The following is a 26369-nucleotide window of genomic DNA, read 5'->3' on the forward strand; positions in this document are numbered from 1 at the left end:
AGAGGGGGGGCGGGGCCTGGAGCTGGGTGGGCGGGGCCTGGAGCCCGTTCCCCGCTCAAGCCAAACCTGAGGCCCGGCTCTGATGCCCTGGGGTCACAGGCACCACCTCACAACACACCGAGGACCCAGGGCCGTGAGGTGTCCCTCCCCAGACTTAGCTCTCCCACTGCAGTGAGAGACTGAGTCCTGGGGGCTCAGGGAGTTCAGAGGGGCTTCTCGGGCAGGTAGCCCTTCAGGGCTGCTCCAGAAAGGCTGTAGGGAATGCACAGCCCCCTCCTTACTCATTTCCATCTAAGACGAGGGGGGCCGGGGAGGGGGGAGCACTACTTGCTCAACTCAGTGCCCCCCAGTGTCCAGACATCCACGCAGAAACACGAACCCACATAGTGCCAGGCAAGGGTCATGACCCTGAGCTGGCCCCAGGAGGACCCCAGGCCAGGCCACAGTGTGTGCCCCACATGTGTGCCCCACATGACCCCCAGGGCTGTGAGTGCAGCCAGGGCCTCAGGGACCCGAGGGCCCCTTCTCTGGCTCCTTCATCATGGGGCCGGGGGGCTGGAGCCGCCTTCAGGGTTGAGCCCCAAATGCACATGTTGAAACCACAGTGATGGTTTTAGGAGGTCAGGCCTTGTGAGGTGATGAGGTCACAAGGGTGGAGCCCCCATGATGGGATTATTGTCCTTACAATAGAGACCCAGAGGGACCCCCTCATCCCTTCCCCATGCCTGAGCACGGGGCCTGGGGTCTCTCTTGAGCTCTTGCAGGGGCTGCTCCCGTCCACAATGGCAGATAAAGCAGCGTTGGACAGGTGGCCTCCATGTGGAAACGTGGCTGCACAGTGAGCAGCCTGTGTCATGCGTGCCCTGGGCACACGAGGGCGGAGGGGCCAGGATTGCTGTTCTGACCAGGCGGCCACAGGCCCAGGTGAAGCTTCACTTGCTCTCTGCTGAAGGAGGAAGGAGTGACAGAGCAGTCAGCAGCCTGACCCGAGAGACTGTTGGGAGCTTCCCCAGGGCTGCAGGATGCAGGGCAGAGAATGGCACAGGGAGTGCCCGTGGAGAAACGGAGGCTTCCCTGACCCCCGAAAAGGAATGGGTTTGGTTGGTTTATTTTCCCATTTGCAAAGATCTGGTCCAGTACTCAGCAAAATCCGGTTGCAAATTTTGTGCTGTGAGCCAAACCTCATCCGGAAGCCAGGCGTGCCTGCCTGATCAGGCTCTCATTCTTGTTCGGTAAGAGGAGGATGGTCACTCCTCCAGGGCTGCCGTGTGGGACAGGTGTGGGACAGGTGCTCCGAGAATGCACTCACCCCCAACGGGCTCCTCAGTGATGAGGCTGCTGCTCCCTCCTCTTGGCTGCCGGGCACCAGGCTCCCTGCTCCACCACTGGGCCTGGAACTGCAGTCCCAAGTCCATCAGTGAGGCCTGTGTAGGTTCTGGAAACAGCCAGGAGCCCCAGGGGTTGAGCGTGAAGCTCAGGGCTGTCCCCTCCATTTCTGCACAAATTTGGCACGAAAAAAATTGGGGGGGGTTGTGTTTTGGATTTGTGCTTCAGTCTGGAAAAAAAAAAAAGACTTGTACTCAAATGCTTAGAATAGAGGCTACAAGATTCTTCTTTTAAGACCAGTTTTTATTTTTTTTATTTTTTTTTAAAGATTTTATTTATTTACTTGACAGAGATAGAGACAGCTAGCGAGAGAGGGAACACAAGCAGGGGGAGTGGGAGAGGAAGAAGCAGGCTCATGGCAGAGGAGCCTGATGTGGGGCTCGAACCCATAACGCCGGGATCACGCCCTGAGCCGAAGGCAGACGCTCAACCGCTGTGCCACCCAGGCGCCCCAAGACCAGTTTTTAGAGCAGTTTCAGGTTCGCAGAAGAATTAAGAAGGTCTGGAGATTTCCCGTAGACCTGCTGCCCTGACACGGGCCATCGTCAGAGTGGTGCATTTGTCACTGTGGATGAGCCTGCGTGGACACGTCATCATCAACCAAAGCCCACGGCGGACGTGCGGGTCCACTCGTGGTGTATGTTCTATGGGTTTGGACAGGTGGGAATGACGTGTCCACCATTACGGCATCCTACAGAGTGGTTTCACTGCCCTAAAATCGTGGGGGCCGCCATGTGCTCGGCCTCTTCATCCTTCCCCCAGCTCCCGGCCCCCACGGTCTGTGCTGTCTCCGTGGTTCTGCCTTTTCCAGAATGTCTGAGGGCTGGAGTCACACAGGACGTTGCCTTTTCCGACGGGCGTCTTGCACTTGGCGATGCACGTTCAGGGTTCCTCCGTGTCTTCTCTTGGCTCGACAGCGTGCTCCTTTTTACTGCTGAACACTGTTCCGTGTCTGGGTGGACCACAGCTTACCCATCACGTACTGAAGGACACGGGTCCTTCCAGGTTTTGGCGGTTATGAATAAAGCGGCTGTAATTTCCGCGGGCAGGCCTTTGGCAAATACAAGTTGTTAGTTCATTTGGGTAATTAGGGGCATGACTGTGAGATCAAGTGATACGAGTACATTTGGTTTCGTAAAGAAGCCACCAAACTGTGTTCCGAAGGGGCTGCCCCACTTTGCATCCCACTGCGATAGACAACAGCTTCTGTTCTTCCCCGTCCTCTCCAGAATTTGATGGTGTTGGTATTTTGGGTTTGGGCCATTCTAGTAGGTAGTGGTATCTCGTTGCTGCTTTAATTTGCATTTCCCTGCAGGGGCACCTGGGTGGCACGGTCGGTGGAGCGTCTGACTCCTGGTTTCAGCTCAGGGTCCTGCGATCCACGTTCAGCAGGGAGTCTGCTTGAGACTCTCCAGTCTGCTCAGCTTTCGTTGGGATGGGGTGGTGACTTCCAGGCCCTTTGGTGCAGAACTGAGACCTGGTCCCAAGGTTCTTTTTGCCATCGTCTATACAAGGGCACCCAAAGAGGCAGAATTGGGTATTTCTTCAGTTCTCGGATGCTGCACGCGGAGCAGGGCCCCTGCCCACCTCTTGTAGGACAGCAACAAAACCTTGAAACTCTCCTGTCTGCTTTTCGAGCCCGGCTACCTCATCTAGTAAATGCAGACACTTCAAAGCTGTTGAGAATAAACTGAATAATTCACGTAAATTACTTTGGGTGGTGCTTTCGCACAGAATTAAAGAAACGGCAGCTCTTTTTACCTTTCTGCGCGCGAGGAGGATACTGACGTGGGTGCAGGACATGGCAGGCGGGGCCGGCGGTCAGGAGGGCTGAGGGCAGCGGCCACGTGTGTGCTTCTCTGAAAGCTGCTTTCTGTAAATGGTCTACAGAGTGGCGGGGAGCGCCGATCCAAAGAGGCACTTAGAGTCGGATGCCAACCTTGCGTGGCGATCAGCAGGGACCGTTGTGCTGGGCGCCACCATCACCTCCCCTCGGAGTGCTCGGCGGGATTGAGACCGCACTGTGGCCAGGGAAGCCGCTGGGCAGGAGAAGCGTCCTCACCCTCCCTCCTAGCCTCTGGCTGGCGGGGGCGGGGGTCCATGGGACTGCCTGCAGCCCGGGGCACAGTCCGAGCAGGACCCTCTCCGGCCTGCAGACGAGAGGCCGCCCCCCCAACATACACACACACGCATGCACACACACATGCACGCACACGTGCACACGCATGCATACACAGAAGGCTCCACCTGAGAGGGAGAAGGTGGACTTCATTCTTTGCTTTTCTGTAAACGCATATTGAAGGGGTCTGTCTGTCCTTTCTTTCCCCTGCAGCTGCTAGCATGGGAGCAGCTATGAGAATAGTAAATGTTTATTGGAAATAAGTGGAAATAGAAAGATCTCTCCAAGTGTGTATAATCCCATTGCCTTCCAGCATTTCCCTCATAGGACTGAACTATTTTGACTTACAAGTTGTATTTTTAAGGGACCTAAATTCATCCAAGCACAAATTCATCAGGCACCACTCAGTTGGGGGAAGAGACCAGAGAATTCAGATTCTAGACTGCACTTAAGCCTGAAATATTAAGTATGACATGAAGTGATGTTTTTAATAATAAGACATTAACTATTCTAACTCAGCAAACTGGCTATTCCCAAATGAGCTCGTGCCCTTTATTTTACCAAAAGTGTTAATTTACCAGCACCTGTGAATAGTTAGTAAGGGTTTGGAGTTAGGACATGGGCAGAAAGTACACTGTGACATCAGTAAATTGGAGGGTCCCGGGCCCTCTGACGGGAGCAGGTGATGTCCCACGCCAGCTGGGCTCTGCAGGGTTTCCAGGGACAACTCGGGTGGGAGAGGTGCTGCTTTCTGAGCTGGCCTGGAAATGTCCATCTGGAGAAGTAAGCTGGGTGCTCCCCCGAGAACTGGTTTGTGGCCTCTGTGTGCTACGGAGCTGAGAGAATCCAGCTGGCAAACCTCGGGTCCTGTCCAGGAACAGGGGGGTCAGCCTGGTGCCTCCCCCACCTGCCTCCCGCCAGCTGTCCCCACAGCCCCAGCAGTCCCAAACCACCTGTCCCTCTGCCCCCACGCATCCTGGAGAACAAGCCACCCCTCAGAAGTGTCTTCCCGACCGTGAGCATAGCACTTGTGCTTATAGAAAACAGCATACACCGTCCGGCCTTGCTTCTTGATGCCCCTCCGGGACCTCGTAAAGCAGCAAGCCGTCTCCAGACCCAGCGCAGCATGTAACAGACGTGCTGTTTTCTCCCTCCTCGCGCTTTGTTTCCAGTTCTTTGCCGCGCTGAGCCACACTGGGATGAACACCCTTGCTCGCGGATTATTTCCTGGGGTACCCCCACCCGGTGTGCGGTGGTGTCACCGGGCCCCCTTCTGCAGCCCAGAGGAGGCCATGTGATCCACGTGAGCACATCACGGGCCGTGTCCCCGGAACAGTGGGCCGTGTCCTTGTAACAGTTTGCCTGACCCTTGAAGAAAGCTCCTCCTGGCTTTTGAAATCTGCACTCAGTCAGTAGGAGGCTAACGTCTCTTCACAGCTTTGCTTGCACTTCACCCTTCTGAGGGTCTGTCTTCATTGTCCGCATTCACTGGGCTGTAGCTTTGCTCTGTGTGCCGTACAGCTGTCTTCCCAGACGCTCCCCTGACACTGCGCAGGAGGGGCCCACGGCCAGCATCCGCCACACGAGGGGGCCTCCCCTGCCCTGCACACTGCGTCCTCCCCTGCCCGCTGCCCTGCCTGTTGCACCCTCCCCTGCCTGCCGTGTCCTACCCCTGCTGGCCCTCCTCAGCCCCACACTCAACCTCCATCCTCCCACCCCCCTGCCCCTCCGTCCTTTGCTCCTGTTGCCTCCTGTGCCCGAAGTGTCCCCTCCACAGCTCTCCTGCTGCTCTCCCCTCCAACCCTCCACGGCCACCCCTGCACAAGCCGTTCCACACTGTGCCCGTCATCTGCAGCCTCTCTTTCTGCACCTATTTTATTACCACGGGCACTGGGACCTTCCTGGACTGTGGCGTCTGGCTGTGCCTCCCTCACGACCAGGAGCCCCCAGTGAAGAGGCGTTTTGCATCCGCAGTGAGCACAGCACGCGGGGGACCCTCCTGGGTGCTGTCGAGTTCTAGCTCTTGACAGGAGAGCCGCGAGTGATCACCGTAAAGTGAGGGTGCTTGGTGAAGGCAGAGGGGCCGCCATCCTCGCCCAGGGAACCTTGGGCCTTGGAATCTGGAAGGGGGGATTTAGCCCAAGGAAAGACGCAGCCTGTGCTTGCAATGGGTGAACCGCACCGCCGTGGCCCCCACTGACACAGAAACGGCCGCAGAGCGTGTTCACGGGTCACAGCCCCCGGGGCACCGGGGTCAGATGTGCCGGGGGGAGGCTGCAGCACGTGGTGGAGCACGTCTGAGGCGGCCCCCAGGACCAGCCCCTTAGCCAGGTGCACCCGTAGGGGCGAGGCCCAGGCTGTGTGCTCCTGACCTCTCGCGGCCCGTGGTCTGCGTGCAGCCCGGTTTGACTTCGAGCTTTGCTCTTCGGCTTTGCCAGTTCCCTGTGATCACCGGTGGGTGCTGCCCCCCCACCCAGCTTCCAAAACCTGGTCTCTGCCCCGAATCTTCTCCCCATCACCAGGCTGAGCACTGGGGATTCTGTCCGTGTACTGCATCCTGTTAGCAGATGGCAGAAGAAAAACCGCAGAAGCATTTCTCAAAACTTAGCATTTATTTCTATTAAGCTTTTAATAAAGTTGGCATAAACAAGTTCTTCATTTAAAAAAATATAAAATACGAATGGTGAGATAAACATAAATGCTCTTTGACACAAAAAATTCTAAGTGATAAAACAGATACACTACTGAGTATCTAATTTGCTACATTATTTGCAGCTCAAATGAAAACCCAAGAGAATTAGCTGAAAAGTTATTATAAATGAATGAGTTAAGGTAGCTGGTTTGAAAATAGACATGCACAAGGGCCGCCTGGGTGGCTCAGTCATTAAGCGTCTGCCTTCGGCTCAGGGCGTGATCCTGGCGTTCTGGGATCGAGCCCCACATCAGGCTCCTCCGCTGGGAGCCTGCTTCTTCCTCTCCCACTCCCCCTGCTTGTGTTCCCTCTCTCGCTGTCTGTCTCTGTCAAATAAATAAATAAAATCTTTAAAAAAAAAAAGAAAATAGACATGCACAAATCAGTCGCTCACTGTTCGACACAGTATCAGCAGATACTGTGCGTTTGGGTCTTGCCGGCGGTTGCTAGACACTATGCTGCCTCATCTTTTAGGAAGCTACCCCGGGCATTTCTTACGGTGGAGGGAGACGCAGCGCAGGCCCCTGGGCGCAGCCAGTATCATGAGCAACTCTCTTTAGTTTGGTAGGAAACCCAGAAACCATCAAGGAAAGGAAACGTCTGAAGAAATTGAAGTTAAAAACTAATGGAAGCCTCCCCCACCCAAATGTCAACAGTGAAAGAACTGAAATCTAAGAATAAAACTGCAACATAGATGATAAAGGGCTGCGGTCCTTAATATACAGGAAATTCCAGTGAATTAATAAGAAAAGAATAGGCCCTCAGTACAAAGGAGGGCTAAGAATGTAAGCCAGGAATTAAAAGGACATCAGCAAGGGTCAAAACACAGGAACAGATGTTGGCTCTCTGGTCAGAGAGAAACCCATCTGAACCATTTCACCAGTCCCACTGGCCAAGACGGACTAATCGGCCGCACCTGTGTGAGTGAGGGTGCTTGGGCACGATCCCCTCCCTGTGTGGTTGAAGGGAGTCTGCAAACAGAGGTGAACTGGAACCGTCTCTGCGGATGTTACCGGTGCGAACCATTTAACTGACTACCTCTGGGAGTCTGCCAAGACATGCCCAAGTGCCTGGGGTTGTCGGCTCAGGATGCTCTCTGAAGCACCGTTTGTAACAGTGCTAAAAATTCATCCGCGTAACGGAGGGCGGGAGCTCGCTGCGTCAGCGCTGAACCGGGGTGGAGTTGTGAGAAGCTCTAAGGGCGTCCAGGCCTGAGCACGGCCGAATGTGGGAAACCTGCCCTCCAGCCAAGAGCACACGAGCCGGGAAGGACCCCTCAGGAACAACCACTAAAATTAACGAACCAAACAAAGGACAGTGGCTGAAAATTGTGTGCTGTTGTGTGTGCCTCAAACAGAATTCCCATTCGTGATCTGGAACTGTTCTCTCTTGAGATGGGCGCCCTCTTCACTCGTTCATAGAAGGTGTTGTCACCTGCGGTTGCCTTGTTCTTCTGTGTGTGTGCATGGCTCCCGCCAGTCCCGTCCCACGAGGACACGGGGACAGGGACCCCAGCTGGGCCCCCGCACACTTCCTGGGCCCGTGCAAACACCCCACAAAGCTGGTTGAGTGGACGAACGGGCATCCTGTGGTATGCATGTGTCTGCTGCTGTCACTATCCCGTCTCAGTCCACAGACCATAGGCTGCTCCGGTCCCAGGTTCCTTCTTGTCTGCGTGGAGACCCTTCATGGTATTTGCTCCAGGACGTTGCTCACAGGGGAAGCTGTTGGAAGACCAGGCTAGTTCGCGGTAGGGCAGGCAGAGTATGGAGTACTTTACCATTTCTTTACATAAGACTGCACTAAACTAGTTAGTGGGGTGTCAGCAAGAAAGTGAATTGACACCCTGCTTCGGTGGGGACAATTTGAAATGAGTACATTCATTATTTCTATGTAAATGACTGCTATTTTTAAGTAGATTTAATATTCTACTTTTCTATTTGCATGACAAGAGCCTTTTTCCATAGATAATTGGAAAGAATAAATCTCAGTTCAGTTCAAAGTCAAATTATTATAAATTCATAGTGAAATGAGTTAATAAACATTTTCCTGTAGGCACTTACGGGAGGCTAAAGATAAAATCTGCCCACAAAGTCATTCATGAATGAGTAAATAAGTTAATAAGGATAAGTTCTTCTAATAGGATTTCTTGTTCGTGGTACCGGGTCTGTGAACAGAGGTCGAACCCATGACTTTGCTGACGCACTGCGGCTGAAGACGCCAGCGACACGAGGTCCGCGAAAGGCGAGATGGGCGCCCGTGTCCAGAAAGCACAGAGACAGCAGAGGGACATGACCACTGTACGAATTTAATGACACAGTAGGTAAACACAAGGAAAGTCTTCAAGCCTTGGGACCCTTGACGAGACCTCCAGTCTGTGCCAGGGTGATGGGTGTGCAGGCCGCGAGCACCAAGGTGCCCTTGCTGTGTGGTTTGCAGAGACAAATCCACTCCTCTGGACTTCACTGCACCTCCTTACACGGTTTAGTCAACCGAGACTTACGGCGCCTAGTGGGATGGAATCCGCAGAGCTCCTTGGCAGGGCCAGTGCCGCGGGCTGTTTGATGCTCTCAAATGAGAACAGGGCCAGGTATGGAAACATGCACAACGCACGTCTCTCCGGAGCCCCTGGCGCAGGAAACAGTGCCCAGAGCGTCACGGGGAGAGGGAGAAGCCCAGGTTGCGAGCGCAGGGTGAGCCATCCCAGCGGCGCTGGACCTCAGGACGGCCGGGCCCCGCGGCTCTGGCTCTGGCTCTGTGCTGGTCATGTGGGTCCGCTCCGTTTGCAAATGCGCTGACATGATTTATGCACTTTTCCGTGCGAACGTTAAACTTCAGGAGCTTCGTGGAAAACTCGGACATAACGGGGAACACCGTCGAAATTTCCCTGGGAATTATTTCCTACCCGTCATTCCGCATCAGCTGTCTCCGCAATCAAGGGTGGGGGCAGAGCGAAGACCGTCCAGGCACGCAGAGGCTCAGAAATGTGCCTCCCACGCACCTGTCCTTAGGAAGCTACCGAAAGACACACCTCAACAGAATAATGGAATAGCGCGGACGGTGGCGGAGAGACAGTGCTCAAAACAGCGGCCGAGAATCTCCAGTCCACAGCTCTCGGCAGCGGGGCGGTCGTCCCCGCAGGGGAGGCGGGCCTCGGAAAGGAAACAGAGCCCGTCAGCTGTCTGGTGTGTTTGAGCGTTTGGAAAAAATACACCATGATTCATAATAGCGGGCAACTAAGCAATTTTAGAATAAGGCCATAAAACTTCAGGGAAAACAAAACATTTTATGAGGGAAAAATTTAATTGTAGACCACGACCCGGGCCAGCAGTGACCAGTGTTTACATTATCTTAATAGTTACTGATTTTACCCCAAAATGTGACTGAACTATTTTTGGAGGAAAGGGGTCATGGATGTGAGGATGGTGAGGTGAGGTGGGGGGTAGGTGTATGAAAACCAAATCCTCAACGCACAAAGTCAGCAGAAATGTATGAAGTTAATATACCTATAAATAGCCAGATAAGGATATTATTTAAACATACAGAAATAACTGTCAGGGGGCGCCTGGGTGGTGCAGTCGTTAAGCGTCTGCCTTCGGCTCAGGGCGTTCCCCTCTCACTTTCGCAACAAGCGACCACCCAATTCGTCTGGTTAAGGGGCGTGTTCCTGGTGGTCTCTGGTGGTGTTGACAAGTTCCTCGAAGGACCCTGTGGTAACTGCATCAGGGAATGAGTTTTGTTCTAAGAAGCAAAGTTTTCTCTTTTTTTCGTTGGGAGACCTGCAGAAGTGAAGACCACAAGTCATGAAATAACGGGTATTCACAAATAGAACTGCTCAAAAGAGCAACTTAAAAAGGGGAGGGGAGAGAGAGAGAGAGAGAGAGAGAGAGAGAGAGAGAGAGAGGGGGGGGGGGGGGGGGGGGGGGGGGGGGGGGGTCAGAGAGAGAAGCAGACTCCCCGCTGAGCAGGGAGCCTGACACGGGACTTGATCCCAGTACCCTGAGATCATGACCTGAGCTGAAGGCAGACACTTCACCGGCTCAGCCACCCTGGCACCCTTAATCAAGTTTTGGGTTTTTTTTTAATTATATGCATGTCTTGGTTTTATTAAACAAAAATTAAAATTAAAAACATGTTCAGGGGCGCCTGGGTGGCACAGCGGTTAAGCGTCTGCCTTCAGCTCAGGGCGTGATCCCGGCGTTATGGGATCGAGCCCCACATCAGGCTCCTCCGCTATGAGCCTGCTTCTTCCTCTCCCACTCCCCCTGCTTGTGTTCCCTCTCTCGCTGGCTGTCTCTATCTCTGTCGAATAAATAAATAAAATCTTTAAAAAAAAAAAAATAAATAAAATAAAAACATGTTCAATCACCAAAACTCACTCATGATGAAGGGAATAATCCCAGGGCACCCGGGGGGCTCAGTCGGTTGAGCCTCCGACCCTTGATTTCTGCTGAGGTCATGATCTCAGGGTCATGAGATCAAGCCCCATGTTGGGCTCCACACTCAACAGGAGTCTGCTTGAGATTCCCACTCTCCCTCTCTCTCAGTCTAACCCCCCCAAAAGGGAAAAAAAAGTGGATAACCTGAATAATCTTATGTTAACTACAGAAATTTAATTCATAATTTAAAATCGTTCACAAAGAAAACTCCAGCTTTGGGTGGTTTCACTGGTGAATTCTAACAGTTTTAAGAAAGAAATAATATTGATCCTGCATAATACTTTCCAGAAAATACAGGAGGAGGGAGTACTTCCCAGCTTGCTCTATGAGACCAATACTGTCCTGGTACCAAGCTGGACAAAGACATTACAAGAAAAGAAAAAACACAAGCCAACATCTCATGAACACAGATGCAAAACTCCTCAACAAATATTAGTAATCAAGTACTGTAATAGATAAAAAGGATAAAACATCATGACCAGGACGAGCTTTCCCAGGAAAGCAATCCTGGCTCAACATCTGAAAAATCGATCAGTAGAATCTATAATATTAACACACTGAAGAAGTGGGACGCCTGAGTGGCTCAGCTGGTTAAGCAACTGCCTTCAGATTAGGTCATGATCCCAGGGTCCTGGAATCGAGTCCCGCGTCAGGCTCCCTGCTCAGTGGGGGGCCTGCTTCTCCCTCTACCCCTCCTCCCCCACCCCCGTTCGTGTGCGCTCTCTTTCAAATACATAAAAATCTTTTTAAAAAAACACACGGAAGAAGAAAAGCCATCTGGTCATCTCAATAGATGTAGAAAAAGCATTTGACAAAATTCAACATCCATTCATGATTAAAATAAAAACTTTCAACAGTCTAGAAATAGAAGGGAATTTCCTTAACCTGATAAAGAACATCTATTTTAAAGACTTCCAGCTGATGACATACGTAATAATGAAAGATGAAAGACTGAATGCTCCTCCCGAAGATTGGGCCTTGAACTAGAAGTCCTAGCCAGTGCAACGAAGTAGGAAAAAGAAAAAACAGGCATATGGTTGGAAAGAAACAAAACTGTATATATATTTTTTAATGCCCAAAAAGTCATGAAAAAGCTTATAGAACAGATAAGTGAGTGCATTCACATACCACCCAGCAATCCACTCTAGGTCTTTACCCAAGAGAAATGAAAATGTAGTCCGTTCCCAGATTTGTACATGAAAGTGCATATAGCTAATTCGAAACAGCCCCAAACTGGAAACCACAGGAGTCCACAAACAGATTTATACAGAGTGCTGACCAGAGATCAAGAACGAACCACCGATATTCAAAACAACATGAGTGAGTCTCAGATTATACTAAGTGGGAAGAGCCAGACGCAATATAATTCCATCTGTGAGATGTTCTGGAAGAGGTGAAAGGGGTCACTGAGTGCTGGGGTTGGGGTGGGGACAATCTGGCTATAAGGAGGCGGCACAGAGATGGTGGGGACCGTGGTGGTGGTCACAGGGCTGGACACCTGTGCAATCAGGGTGCACATTCTCCTACTTAAGTCTGTGGGCGTGTGTCTACTCTTTCTTGAGAACCCATTCTCCAGACTGGACTTTCCAGGTCGAGTGTATACACACTTGAAGGCTTTTAAAATATACTTGTGAGAATTTGTACACATTTATACTCTGCCCAGTGACCTGGGCTCTGCCTGGAACCACCCAGGATCTCCAGATCCTCGGCCTGGTGGGGAGGGGGTTAAATTTGTAAAGCTACTTAGGGGAACAGCTCAGCAATTCCTGACAAACATGAAAATGTTCCTGTCTGGCAAACCAGTAATCCTGTTCCCAGGAAAGCCCTCGACAAGCTCTAACACATGTGCGTGCAGAATATTCCTAGCAGGTTTGTTTGGCTGTTTGTTTTTTGGTTTTGGTTTTGTTTTTTGGTAATTGTGATGATACCATTTACATAAGGTTTAAAGACACGTTCCAAATCCGATACTCGGCTTAGCAGTGGCTAGATACAGGGGATATGGAAGGAGTGTGGGCTCTGCAGCCAGCCACCCCCATGTCCTCACAGCGTGTCTGTAATTAGCTCAGAGGTAACACGTTAACGAGCCTGCTTCCTTCGGGGCAGCTGATCTCTGGTTCTTGAACCACAAGGAACTGAAGGATGCCCCGTTCCTCTTCCAGAAAGAAAACAAAACATAGAGGATGGACCCACAGCCCAAGGGCTGAGGCACCTGCTGGGTGACTTTTCATTCCCTGCCCACTACGTGCGGACTCTGAAGGTTCACACCCAGGGCCCGGGCGGTCACTGGGGAAGGGCACACAGTGTCCTGTGGCCTTTCCCCAAGAAGGGAAGTTTGCCTGTGGGACCTTGCGGGAGGCTGCCCCAGCTCGTCTCTGGAGGAGAGGTCACCGTGAGGGCTCCTGGCAGGTGGGAAGGCGAGGCTCTGCCTCCAGAGCTCAGGGAGGCCAGGGCCCTTCTGTGCTGTGAGAACCCATTGCTTCACTTGAACCCCTGCTGGTGGCAGGCCCCTGTGCTGACCCAGCTCCCCCTCCCTATCCACTCTGGCGCTCTTTCTTCCCTTTGCTGGGCCCATCCCCACTTCAGTGGACTCCCTTCCAACTGGGCCTCCCCAGCTTAGGAAAGCCTGTGCTGGAAGCTTCCCCCACACCCCCGCCCCCATCCAGTGGCCCCCCAGGCATCCTGGTGGTGGGTCAAGGTCTGCCGGTCCTCAGCCGTGACCTCCGGCCCCAGCTTCACGTTGCCCGGGGCCTCGAGGCCAGGTGTCCTCTGAAGTTTGCTCTGCTCCCCCCTCAGCCTGAACGCTGCCTGCTGCAGTCGTCCAAGTTCTTGCCCGGAGCCAGTCCTGGCAGCTGCTGCCNCCCCCGCCTCCAGTCTCACCTCGTGCTGACCTCCATCCACAGGAGCCATCCGAGGCCATGCTCCACCGCTCCCCTTTAATGCCCATCTCCCAGGACCTCCACCCGCCTGCAGGGGACCCTCCTTCCTGACACCCCAGCTTGACCCTTGTACCCCTGAGGCGGAGCCCCTGCACCCATCATGGTCCCTCTTGGTGTCCCCCACCCCCACGGCGCCGTCCAGCACATGGAGCTGGAGGGGACCCACAGAGGTTTGCCTTATATTCAGTCCTTGTGCCCGGACCTGCGGGGCCTAAGACAGGGCAGGGCTGGGGTTGCAGCCCCTGGGATTCCCTTGGTTATTACTTTCCATTTCCTGCAGGGAGCTGAGACGTGCCCGAGGTTCCTGAAGAGGTTCTGGGGCCGCTTCGCCTGGGCCCCGGGGATTCATGCATTTCAGTGGTGCTCGGGCGCGTTCCGGGCGCATGGGGAGCAACGTGTCCCACACGCAGCTGCTGACGAAAGCACACTCCCTTTATTCTCACAGGAGCACAGGGGTAACGTGGAGGGGATGTGGGGGTGAAACGGCCCCCACCCACCACTGGGGCTCCACCAGCGCCGGCACCGCCTGACCCATCTCAGAGTCGGGGGTCCACTTTCTGTCCCTGCAGAAGCATCTGTACCAGAGTCCCCGGGTCCTCCCCGAGCCCCCAGGACCAGAGCCCTCTGGCCCTTAAAAGGCATCGGCTCAGGCAGCATGGGGTCTGGAGACCCCGGCCACACTGGTGCGGGCGGGGGCAGCTGCGGCTTGCGTCCCCGCACCACCCAGCGAGCCGGTGCACGGGTAGCCCACTTTATATCCTTACGGGGCATCTGCAACTTGTATGCTGGTTTACGCAAGCCTCCATGTGCGCGAAAATGCCAGCCAACGCCAGACAAGAGCAAATCAAAGAGGGAGGCCCTTAAAGCTGGGCGAGCCAGGCTGAGTGTAGACTTACGTCCGACCCGATTTTGACCAAACAGGCCAGATGTGTCAGATTATGATAAATAGGGGTCTATTTTCTGGGTTGAAAATTCCAGAAATAGGTCCTTCCAGTTAACCTCTGTGGCTGGTCCTTAAGGAGAGGGTGGCCGGGGGCAGGGCTCTGGTGGGCTCCGACAAGCTCGTCTCACCTTGAACCCCCAGGGTCAGCCCAGCTCCAGGTGAGCATACTGGGGTCACTGCTCATGCACAGGGTGGGGGGACAGCCATCCCCAGAAGGGCCCAGGGTCTCCATCTCTCCTCCTTCTGAACACGGTGGTCAAGGCTGCCCAGATAGGGACTCGAAGCTGCCCTTGGCCAAGATGACGGGAGCTGGGCACAGTCGGCCTGGAAACGGGGCGTCACGTGGGGCGTTACTGGGGCTGTGTGTCGTAGGACACCAGGCACCCTTTGTGCTGTGGTCACCAGACTCCCGAGCAGACGAGGGAGGCCAGGCCGTGATGCCTTCACCTCCCTGACCTGGCGCTGTGCTGGCCCTCAGCCCCCTCCTCTTCCCAGTCCTCAGCTGTTCCTCCTGCCGGGAGTCTTACATCAGCCCCTGGGTCCCAGCCGTCTCTTTATTGAAAACTTGTCAGTTGGGGTTTTCCACCTGAATCCCGTTTGCCCGCTTGTTACACCTAATGCTGGGGCTGCCGTGTCTTAAGGCTCTCNGCCTGCCGGGAGTCTTACATCAGCCCCTGGGTCCCAGCCGTCTCTTTATTGAAAACTTGTCAGTTGGGGAGGGTTTTCCACCTGAATCCCGTTTGCCCGCTTGTTACACCTAATGCTGGGGCTGCCGTGTCTTAAGGCTCTCCGTCCAGCACGGGTGCTGAGGTGCCCAGGAATCCTCAGGGCGTCAGGCACGTGCTGGGGAAGTCCTGTAACCTCCCGGAGCCTGACTTAGCTTAAACCAGATTCGACACGGGGGGTGCGATGAGGTCGGACCCCATCCCTGGGAGGGGAGGGGCAGTAAGTCCCTCAGGCTCGCTGGCTCTGAGGTCCAGGAGTGGACTCAAAGCTTTTCCACTCCTATAGCAAAGAGCTGGGACAAAACTCGTACCCCAAACCTGGACAACCTGGGGGCGGGGTGGCTCCAGAAGCAAGGAGCCCCAGGGCTGTGAGGTCCAGTAGGCATGGAAACAGCCCTGGGAGACTGGACAGACCACACAGGACAAGCAGACTAGGGCTGCAGTCAGCCCAGAAGCTGCAGCTGTGCTGAATTCTGCACCCCAGGACTCCTAGGACACGAGTCCTAAGGAGGAAATCAGTGAGAGCTGGCCCTGGTCCCAAGGAACCTTCCAGAAGGGTGAGTGGTAGATGCCCTTGCTGACCTCTGCTGCCCCTAAGTGCTGTTGTCCCTGGCTGTGGACGGTCCTCCTGCCAGGCCTCGCCCCCTGGGCGCCCTCCCGCTAGGATCTGGGACTCGCCAGGTGCCTCAGGGTGAGCAGAGCCAGCCAGCCCTCACGGTACCCTCTGCAAGGGGAGGGAGCGTGCCCAGTGCCCCACCCTGCTAGGAGCCGAGTGGGGGAATGTCCCCACCTCGCCAGGGTTCCCCAGGGAGCCTGGGTCTGGAGGGCTGAGGCTGGCAGGTGGGAGCAGGTGGAGAGGGGGGCAGGAGCCCCGGAACGCCCCCCACACAGCAGCTCCTAACCCTTGGGATGTCCAGAGCCAGCTCTGGGACAGAGGGACGGAGGCGCAGGGGTCGACACAAAGCCATAGACCAGACACACTGGGGACCCCCAGCTGTGCTGCAGACCTGTCCCCAAAGAACCCAGGCCCCTCCGGTCAGGCTACAGCCCCTGCTTGTCTGTGAATCAAGGGGTTTCTAGAACAGTCGCACCACCAGACCTGCCATGAGCTAGCTGTGCACTCCCAAGCCAGGATGGGCCATGCGACTCCTGGAAAGCCTCTGGACTGGCTAAAACACCGCGGACCCTGGGAGGAAGAGGCCTCTTGGGAAGACAGGCCATTGAAGACCCTCGACCTGTCCCCTGCACACCCCCACCCAGGGTCGGAAAACCCCGTCCTCTGGGCTGACGCAGCACTGCCTTTGCTTGGGGAACACACCTGCCGAGGGTGTGTGCCTAAGCTGTGCACCTGCACGTGAGCACGTGGAGGTAGGAAGCCGCACCTGCCCAGGATGCCCAGGCACAACACGGGTGGTGACAGTGAGGCCGCCAAGGTGCTGGGCTCCGACGGCTCGCGGACGGAGAGGGTGGGCTCTGCCGGATCAGGAGCGGTGAGCCACCGAGCCAGCGCACATTGGAGACAGGTCTGTGGGAGCCCCGTTTGCCCTGCGTTCCTGAGGACCCGTAATAAATCAGGGCCTGGATATACGAGACAGGACCTGGGGGTCCCACTCACCACTGTGCCCTCACAGTGCCAAGGTCAATGCTATGACAGATGTTTGCGGTGAGTAAAAACTGATTACAGGTCCCCCGTTGAAGCATCAGGCGGGTCCTTGAGCTGCTGTCTGTGGGGGACGGAGACTCAGCGCTGCTGGCCCAACCTGGAGAGGGCCCGGGAGCTGGGCAGGTGTGAGGTCCTGTCCCCAAATGCTTAGAGGGACATGAGCCAGTGGGGGACAGCGTAAGGCCCCCAGGTCGTCTCACCTCCAGCGTGGGGTGGGTCCATGAGAGCACACCGGTGTCTGCGGAGTCTGGTGTGTTCTCTCCAGCCCCCAGGGGCTTCAGGCTAGGCCGGAGCTCAGGGTCAAAGGTGAGGCAGGGCCAGACCAGGACCCGCCAGCAGCTGGGCACTTGGAGAGGTCTGCACATCTGTCTTCTGTTCCATCAGCAGATGCCCCCGAACGCCCCTGCACTGGATTCCCAGCAGGGCCTTGGACTCACTCCACACCCAGCCGGCCACACTCTCAGATTTGCCTAGAGATTAAGCGTTCTTTTAAAATAGCTTGACTGATATATAATTCACATACCATATAATTTGCCCATTTAGACTGAACGATTCAATGGTTTTTAGCGTATTTACGGGGTTGTGCACCCACCACATTTCCGTCACCCCAAGAGACCTGTGCCTTTAACACTCCCCCCACCGCCGGCCCTGCCGCCCCCCAAGGCCTGCACAAGCATGGTCTACGTGATCTTTATATGTTTCCTTGTTCTGGACCCCAGTGAGAACAGGGTCTGCGGCGCGCGCTCTGTGGCCAGCCTCCTTCCCTTCGCATCCCGAATCAGTACTTCGTTCCTGTTTATGGCCCAGTGATACCCTGTTGTGGGGGCTTACCAAGTTTTATTTATGCATTAATCCATTAGTGAACATTGGGGTTGTTCCCACCTTTAGGCTGGTATGCACACTAGGACTCTGTGAGCACTCGTGTGCAAGCTTTTGTGTGGACACACCCAAGAGCAGAGCCCCGGGTCGTGTGGTGCTGCCATGTCCAGCTGTCTGAGGAGAGGCCACACGCTCTTCAAAGCGGCTGGGAGGTCTCAGGCCCAGCAGCTGCGGGCGAGGGTCCCACTTCCCCCACACCCTCCCAACACTTGCTGCTTTCACTGCAGCCGTCCTGGGGTGGGTGGGAAACGGTGTCTCTGGTGGTTTCCGTTTGAATTCCCCTGATGATTAATAATGTGCCGCATCTTTCCATGGGCTCCTTGGCCATTTGTGTCTCTGTTTTAGAGAAACGCCTACTCCGTGCCCATCTTTTAATGGGGTTCTTAATTGTTGAGTTGTAGGAATTCTTTATTTTTTCTGGGTACAAGTCCCTTCTCAGATAAATGATTTGCAAATACTTTCTCCCATTCGGTGGAGTGTCTTACTTTCCAGATGGTGACTGTATTAGTTTGCTAGGGCCACAGACTGTGTGGCCTGAAATAGAAATTTATTTTCTCTGGGTTCTGGAGGCTGGAAGTCGGAGGTCAAGGTGTCGGCAGGGTTGGTTTCTCCCGAGGCCTCTGTCTGGCGTGGGACACTCCCCTCCCCCCCTCGTGTCCTCTGTGAGTGTCTATGTCCCGAGACACCACGCGTGCTAATTAGGCCTGTCCTCATGACCTCACTGTGCCTTCGTCCCCTCTTCATCCAAACTGAGTCACCTTCTAAGGTGTCATGGGTCCCGCCTTGAACATACCCATTTTGAGGAGAAACAGTTCCCACCCTACAGAAGTTTTAAATCTTGATTAAATGTATCTATTTTATCTTGCTGGCTCCTGTTTTTGGTGTCATCTCTAAGGACGTTTTGCCAAATCCAAGGTCATGGAGATGCCGGGGTCACAGCTTCCATCCTGCAGAGCTCCCCTTGGAATGTCTCGTGGGGCAGCTGCACTGCAAACAGCTTCTTTCCGATATTGTTCCTCTGGGAAAGTATTTCACCCTCACGCTGGAATGACGGCGTTGCTGCAGGCGGGATTCTTGTTAGACGTTCTTCCTGGGCGTTGTGAACACACGCCCCCCGGCATTCTGGCCTGCGCCGCCGGTTCTGCTCAGGTTCGAGGAGCCGTTTTCGCCTGGCCTGTGGCATTCGGACCCTTCCAGGCACCCGGGGTCTGCACTGACCCTGCCTGGAGGGCACGGCGCTCCTGGGTTGGCAGGTCATTGTATTTCAGGGGATTTGGTGCCTTTGCAGCCATTACTTGTCAAACGTTCTCGCCTCTGGCACCGGCGTTTCACAAACACGCCCCACATTCTTCTCAGACTCTGCGGGCCTCCCCGTGCTCTTCTCGGCATGATCAGTCTACCGTCTCATTCTTCTGACGGTTCAGATCTACTGTGGAGCTATGCCACTGAATTTGTTCTTGTTGACTTTTCCCTCCAAAAGGTCCATTTGGTCGTTTAAAAGTCTTCTCTTTATTGATAAACTCCAGCTGATGCAACAGCCTGCCATCCCATATCCCATTCCTTTGATCTTCCTCTGGTCTGTGAACGCATTTAGAACAGCGCTTTCCAAAAATCTGATATCTGCTTCTCTCAAGCGTCGTTTCTGTTGCCTGATTTTTTTCTGATGTATGGATCATACTTCACTCTTTGCCTGCCGTAGGATTATTTATTGGAAACTGGACATTTTAGATAATACAGCAACCCTGGATCATGTCCCCTTTTTTCAGGGCTTGCTACTGTTCCCTATTTTAGTGATTGAATAGATCATTTTAGTGCATGTATTTTTGCCCCTCCACACACACACACACGGATACATACATGCACACATACACAGGTACATAATGCACACGTACACGCACATGCACGCACAAACATGCATGCACAGAGATACATGCGATATACATGTAGATGCATACATGTGCATACGCATGCATGTACCTATACACACATCCACATGCATGCGCACGTATACATACAGATACATGCACATATACACGCAGATACATGCATGTAAACACACGCGTGCATGTACCTATATGCACATACACACATGCACGCACATATACATACACAGAGATACATGCAATATACATGTAGGTACATACATGTACATATGCACACACACGCATGCATATATACACACAGATACATGCACTTATACACGCAGATACATGCATGTACACGCATGCATGTACCTATACACACACACACACACACAGCGTTCAGCCCCTGTTGCTGCCCCTTAGGGACACACAGCTTGGGTACGCCCACAGTCACCTCTGCACCAGGACTCTGGAGTTGGGGATGGGGACAGTGCCTGGCTTCTTTGATGATGCTCCATTTTCTGAGCTGAGTGGGGGGAGGGAGGGTAGAGCAGCAGGCTGAGGTCCTCTGGCTTGCCTCTCCTGGCGTGAAAGCCAGGGGCAAGGGCGAGGGGGGACCTCAGTGTTCTCAGAGCAGCAGGAGGCAAAGCCTCCATCCCAGGGCAGGAGTGGGGACTGGGCAGGAAAAGCTGCCCCCTTCTCAACCACACTATCCCAGGGAGCTGGAGGGCAGGGAGTGTGCTGGAGTGGAGTCTCCTCGGTGAGCTGAGCTGGGAGTGTGGAGGGGGTATTTCTCTTGCCTTTTTAAATGAATTTTTGTAAATTTTCTTGAATAGATGTTCCATTTGCTGTTTGCCCTGAAAGAGGCCTTAATGGTTGTTTTTATTGATTTTTTATTGATTTTTTATTGATTTTCACCAGTTGTGCTGGGGAGGAGGTCAGCTGAGCTCCTTGGCTCCCAGGCAGGAAACCAGCCTCCGGTGGGATCTTTTTGCAAGGAAACCGGGCCCCCTGCAGTCGTGCACCAGGGAGGGTTGGGGTGGGTCGGGGAAGGGCAGGCCGGCGTGACCACCCCCCCTCCTCCGCAGGGCGAGTGCTCCCCCAAGTGCCNCAGCCTCTTTGTGCTGGAGACGGTGTGCGTGGCCTGGTTCTCCTTCGAGTTCCTGCTGCGCTCCCTGCAGGCGGAGAGCAAGTGCGCCTTCTTGCGGACACCGCTCAACATCATCGACATCCTGGCCATCCTGCCCTTCTACGTGTCGCTGCTCGTGGGGCTGGCGGCGGGCGGCGCGGGTGCGGGCGCGGGCGGCGCGGCGCCTGGAGCGCGCGGGGCTGGCGCTGCGGCTGCTGCGGGCGCTGCGCGTGCTCTACGTGATGCGCCTGGCGCGCCACTCTCTCGGGCTGCGCTCGCTCGGCCTGACCGTGCGCCGCTGCGCGCGCGAGTTCGGCCTGCTGCTGCTCTTCCTCTGCGTGGCCATGGCGCTCTTCGCCCCGCTGGTGCACCTGGCCGAGCGCGAGCTGGGCGCGCGCCGCGACTTCTCCAGCGTGCCCGCCAGCTACTGGTGGGCCGTCATCTCCATGACCACCGTGGGCTACGGCGATATGGTGCCGCGCAGCCTGCCCGGGCAGGTGGTGGCGCTGAGCAGCATCCTCAGCGGTATCCTGCTCATGGCCTTCCCGGTCACGTCCATCTTCCACACCTTCTCGCGCTCCTACTCCGAGCTCAAGGAGCAGCAGCAGCGCGCCGCCAGCCCAGAGCCAGCCCTGCGCGAGGACAGCACGCGCGAGGACAGCACGCGCTCGGCCACGGCCACCGAGGACAGCCTGCAGGGGCCCCTCGGCGCTGGCCAAGCCGGGGTCCCGGCGCCTGGGGGTGGCCACGACTGTCGCCTGGCCCAAGAGGCCGCTCCTCGCGAGCTTTTTCAGAAATAGAAGCACAGTCGTCACCTCCCGCTGGCGATCTCGAGGGGTTGGGGGGGGCCTGGCTCCCTCCCGGTCCCCACTGCATGTCCCTCCAGCCAGCACAACCCCACCCCCAGCCTGACTCGGAGGTGCCGGTGGAAGGCGCTCCTGCGCTTCCAGTCACTCCCGTCCTCTTTCCTCGCACCTCCCGCCGGAGTTGGGGCTCCCCGCCCAGAAGTTCCAAGCCCTAGCATTTGCCACGAGGCCACACGAGCCCCCAGGCCGCACCATCCTGCTTTCTTCCTTTTCTCCCCGGTAGTTCCTGGAGGGGCTGAGGTAGGGAGTCTGGGGTGGCTCCTGCTTCTGCCGGTCACCCACAGTGGGCGGTGCCCCATCGGGAGGGAGGCTTCTCTACGCATCCCTGACAAGTGACAGAGGCAGAAGTGTGACATTAACACAGTCACCCAGTTCCTGGGGGGGGGGGGTCCCAGCCCTGACCTCAGACCACCCTCCCCTGACACTAGTTCCATGGGGGTCTTCGTGGACCCCTCCTCACACAGTCTTCCCTGAAAACACCTCTGCAAAGCTCAAGGTCTGCATGTTTCCCTGCGCTCTGCTGGCCTTGTCACCTTTACCCTCTGGGCTCTCCAAGAGGAGACGGGGAAGGGGCCCCAGGCATGCAGCTGCTGGGAGCCTGTCCTCACCAAGGCGTGAGGCTGTCTCTGCTCCGGACATGAAGGAATGGGACTTTCCATATCACCATACTTTGTACCTTTTCACCTTAATGAGCGGAGCCGTGGTACTGCAGACGTTGCTGCCCCAGGCCCGGGAGGAGGCGCACCTGAATCACCCCAGAGGGCCCCCTGACACCTGGCACCCCCTGCTGCCACCCATCACGGCTTTCAGCAGGGCCCCAGTGCGAGGCTGGAGCCCGGAGAGGCTAAGGTGGGGCCCAGGGTGGGGCCCTTGCTCTGAGGCCATGTCCCATGATGCTACCTGCTAACTAATAAACAGGCAGCTCTCCTGCCTCCGCGCTGCGTTCCTGGGCAGCACCAGCGTCCACGCCAGGCCCCAGGGCAGCCAGGCCAAGGACAGGCTTCCTGCGCTCACGGGGCAGTCGGTATGTGCAGACAGTGGGACACCTCTAGCTGGACAAGCCCTCGCCGGCAAAGCCCAGCTGTACCCCTCCGAGTCCCACAGCAGAGCCCCGTTTCCAAACGTGCAGCCACACCGCACCCCGCAGGGCAGGGCTGGGTGTTCTCAGGGAACCAGGCTGGAAAGAACCCAGGGCTGCGACTGTCAGGATTTACACAGTGAGCCCCAGTTCTGCAGGGGTGGGGCGGGCTGGACTGCCTTGACAGCAGACTCGGTTTCCCTCTTCCTCCTCCTCACCCCCAGCTGTGATTTGCATGCACACAAGTCCTTGGGCTCCAGCTCTTGGATCAGTGTCAAGGGGACGAGGGCAGTGGGGCGCAGGGAAGCTGAAATAACGATCTTACCAGCAACCAAGAAACGTTCTGGGATCCGAATGAGCTGAGGGCCCCCAAACCACGAGGGGAGGAAGACTGTCTCCCATACGTGTTCTCGCTCGGCTGCTCAGATCAGCTCTCTGAGGCAGAAAGGGTCCCCTTGTATCAGATGGAGACACGGTCTGTCCACCACGGACCAGGCCAGATTCAGCACCTGGCCTCACATGTGCCTGCCCAGCCCAAGCCCCACCTGCAGCTTCTCCCTACAGGGGAGAGCTGGCCCCGGTTCCTGCACTCCCGGGGGCAGGGTCCCCTTCTCCTTCCCTCCTGGGCCACATACCTAAGCCAAGGCCAGCAGAGGTCTGCCAGGAGAAAGGGCAGGGGAACGGGGGACCCACCTGAGTGCAGGCTCCAGGCAGACTGGACTCCAAGGTACAGCCTTGCCTCCTCCTGACCGCGCGTCAGCTGACACCCCCACAGGGTGGGGCCTGGGGACCGGAAACACACCAAGGTGACCGCGCTCTCCAAGTGACAGCATTGTGGCTCGTTCAGGAGCGGGTGGCACAGCTGACTGCTGGTCCCGGGGGAGCCCCACGCTGGCTGTGGCCTCACGTGCCCGGCTGGGTCAGGGGGTCAGGAACTCACCAGGTCCCCACAGCCTGCCGCCTCGCACACTCTGACAGAGTCTACTGAAACGCACAACGGCGGCACAGGGAGGGCAGGAGCTAAGTGTGGAAATACGCCATTACCACCGCCCAATTCTGCTGACAGTCGTTCTGGCCCCGGAAGGATCACTGACGCGGGAGGCAGGCTCTGACACGGGGCTCTGACCCCCTCAGCCAGCCGGAGGCCTCTGGTTACCCAAAAGCACCGTGAGCATTTAAGGGGGTGTGACTTGGGCGGCGACATTCCAGGAACCGCCCACACCCCTGGCCCTCCGCCCACCCGGGCCGACCGGGCTGTGCTTCGGGGCCTGCGAACCGCCCGGACCGAGCGCGCAGCCCCAGGGCCCACAGGCCCCGTCGTCCGCGCGGGGCGTCTGAAGCCTCGGGACTCGTCGCAGGGGAAACGCGTCCCACCCCTGCACCGCCTCTCCCGGGCCTGGAGGCGGCCTGCGCAGTCCTCACAGGCGTCCGCCTGCTCCACGCTCTCGGGCCCGCGGAACGAGCTGCCCTCTGTCGCTCACCCGGGAGACCAGAGCAGTGTCACCACTTTGTTCCCATTTCCAAAAGCTATCCTGTGGACACCAAGGGCCACCAGGTTACAGGAAGCGACCCTCATCGACTTTCGTGGGGGGCTCTTGAGAGCTCGGCCTCCCGCTGACGGAGCTCAGGGCGCCGCGCCCCCTGGGCCCCGCTCTTCCGCTCCGGCTCCCTCCCTACGGCAGCTCCACGTCCCTTCTCGGCTCCCCTTCTCGGGAGCCCCAGAAAGAGGCTACAGGTGAGTTCTCTAGAACTGAGGCGGGCTCGCAGAGAAAGACGCCTGTGTCTGTTTTACTGTTCACTTTGCTGTTGGAACTTCTGCGTGCATAACTTAATTAAAAGTTAATTTTAATTGACACAGTATCAGAAGGAAAATAGAAATCCACCCCCAAAGCAGGACAAGGGTCCAGGCTGGGGTGCTGGCTGCCTGAGAGAGGGCCACAGAAGGTGTCACCAGCTTGGACCAGCTCCTGGCCTGACTCACTCTCACACTCAGGGCCAGTGCTGAGCGGGGGCGGGGGAACTCATCAAAAATTTAAAATATCACGTTCATGTATTTTCACCATATCTTTTTGATATCTTGCCCCCAAATGTAAATTGTCTCCATGAAAAAGTCATTGCTCAGCACCCACCTCCATCGCTACTTGCTCTGCAACTGTCGACCTTCCTGAAACACTTCTCTTGGCCAACAAGTCACCTCTCACCCTTCCGAGGCACTCGGCGGTGGTCAGGGCCTCCCCTGGCCTGGCCGTCTGTCCCGGNTCGTCTGTTCCAGGGAGGGTACTGGTCTGTCGGGGAGGGGCTGGTCTGTCCGGGGGAGACTGGTCTGTCCTGGGGGTCTGGTCTGTCCTGGGGGGTTGGTCTGTCCGGGGGGGGTGCTGGTCTGTCCGGGGGGGCTGGTGTGCCGGGGAGGGGGGTATGTGTCCTGAGAGAGCAGCCTGGGTCTCACAGGGGCAGAACCGGACCCCAAGCAGGGGGTGCCCGCCCTTCCCTGGAGACCCCACGGCAAAGGAAGGGCGGGGACCAATGCTTCACTCTGTCCTGGGCCCCCCGCTGCGACTCCATTCCCTCCAGTCACCAGGCCACACTGGATCTGCCAGCGGTTTATTGAGTGAAAGTCGCACGCAGACAGCTGTGAGTGCTCCCCCCAATGGGCACAGGCCGTCACTGCTGCAGTCGCAGGCGGTCTAATCTGCAGGCAATTCCTGCTACAGACACTCCCCCGTTTGAAAAATAAACATTTTCAAGGCCTCTTACAGCCCAAATAACTAAGCAGGATCTCACTCAAACATTCAGTAGTTTCTGAGGAAAACTTGGGAGGAGGAAACAGCTCTGAACAGCAGACATCACTAGAGCTCTGGCACCGCCCATGAGAACACGCCCCAGAGCTGCCCCTCCACCCCGCAAAAGGGAAGCCACACGGAAGCTTCTAGAACACTCAGACGCTGGGGGCCTGGGAGCTTGCCCAGGACTGTTGGGCATGGCCGAGATGCTCCTGTAAAACTGAAAGGGGGACCAGAGATGCCCGTGCCTGGCCACAGCCCCCCATCCTGGAACGCCACCCCAGGCCCGAGAGGAACGTAGGGACATCTGCTTCGCGTGTCCCCTCTCCTGACCTGCAGGCCATCCCCGTCCTGGAAGACAGATGTCACAGGCTGTATGCTGCAGCTGCACACAATTCCCGGAATCCAGAAGGCACACTGCACCTGCCCAGACCTGGTCCCAGGCCCCTGGCTTTCCTGGGAGCACACATGGGCCCCGGGCCCCCCACCACACCCCTAGGACTTGTGGGGAACTCTAGGCTCTGGTGCCAACACCCCTGAGCTCACTCTGCCAGTGCCCAGCTGGCATGGATGCAGGCTTGCCCCCTGGCTGCCAGTGGGATCCACACCAGCATCTCCCAGGAGGAAGCCAACGCAGAAATGAGGCATGGGGGTCCCGCTGCCGAGCTGAGGGCCAAGTCCTGAGTCCCGTGAGGCAGCTGCTCTGGAGGCAGGTCTCACAAGGCCACCTCCAGCCAGGTCAACAAGAGCACTTGTAACGTGTGTCCTCGCAGCTTCCTTTCCACATGCATCAGGCGCGTACAAAACCCCAGCCTCACTCCCGTGCCGGGGCCCTGTCCTGAGTCTCCCTCATGTACATGCTGTCACCAGGG

General features: G+C 56.2%; 1 protein-coding gene across 2 annotated transcripts in view; it reads right to left on the reverse strand.

Moving 5' to 3' along the window:
- Positions 1-6105: 6105 nt before the first annotated feature.
- SLC66A2 (solute carrier family 66 member 2) overlaps positions 6106-26369 on the reverse strand; it is a 75746-nt gene continuing 55482 nt past the window's right edge. The window contains exon 6 of one of the 2 annotated variants that reach the window (XM_034642126.1): positions 6106-7921. In XM_034642126.1, coding sequence (XP_034498017.1) covers positions 7813-7921 — 109 coding nt within the window. In that variant the 3' untranslated portion in view covers positions 6106-7812. The other variant, XM_034642124.1, reaches the window with a different exon arrangement.

This window comes from Ailuropoda melanoleuca, chromosome 14 (genome assembly GCF_002007445.2).
Source record: "Ailuropoda melanoleuca isolate Jingjing chromosome 14, ASM200744v2, whole genome shotgun sequence".
Lineage (NCBI taxonomy): Eukaryota > Metazoa > Chordata > Mammalia > Carnivora > Ursidae > Ailuropoda > Ailuropoda melanoleuca.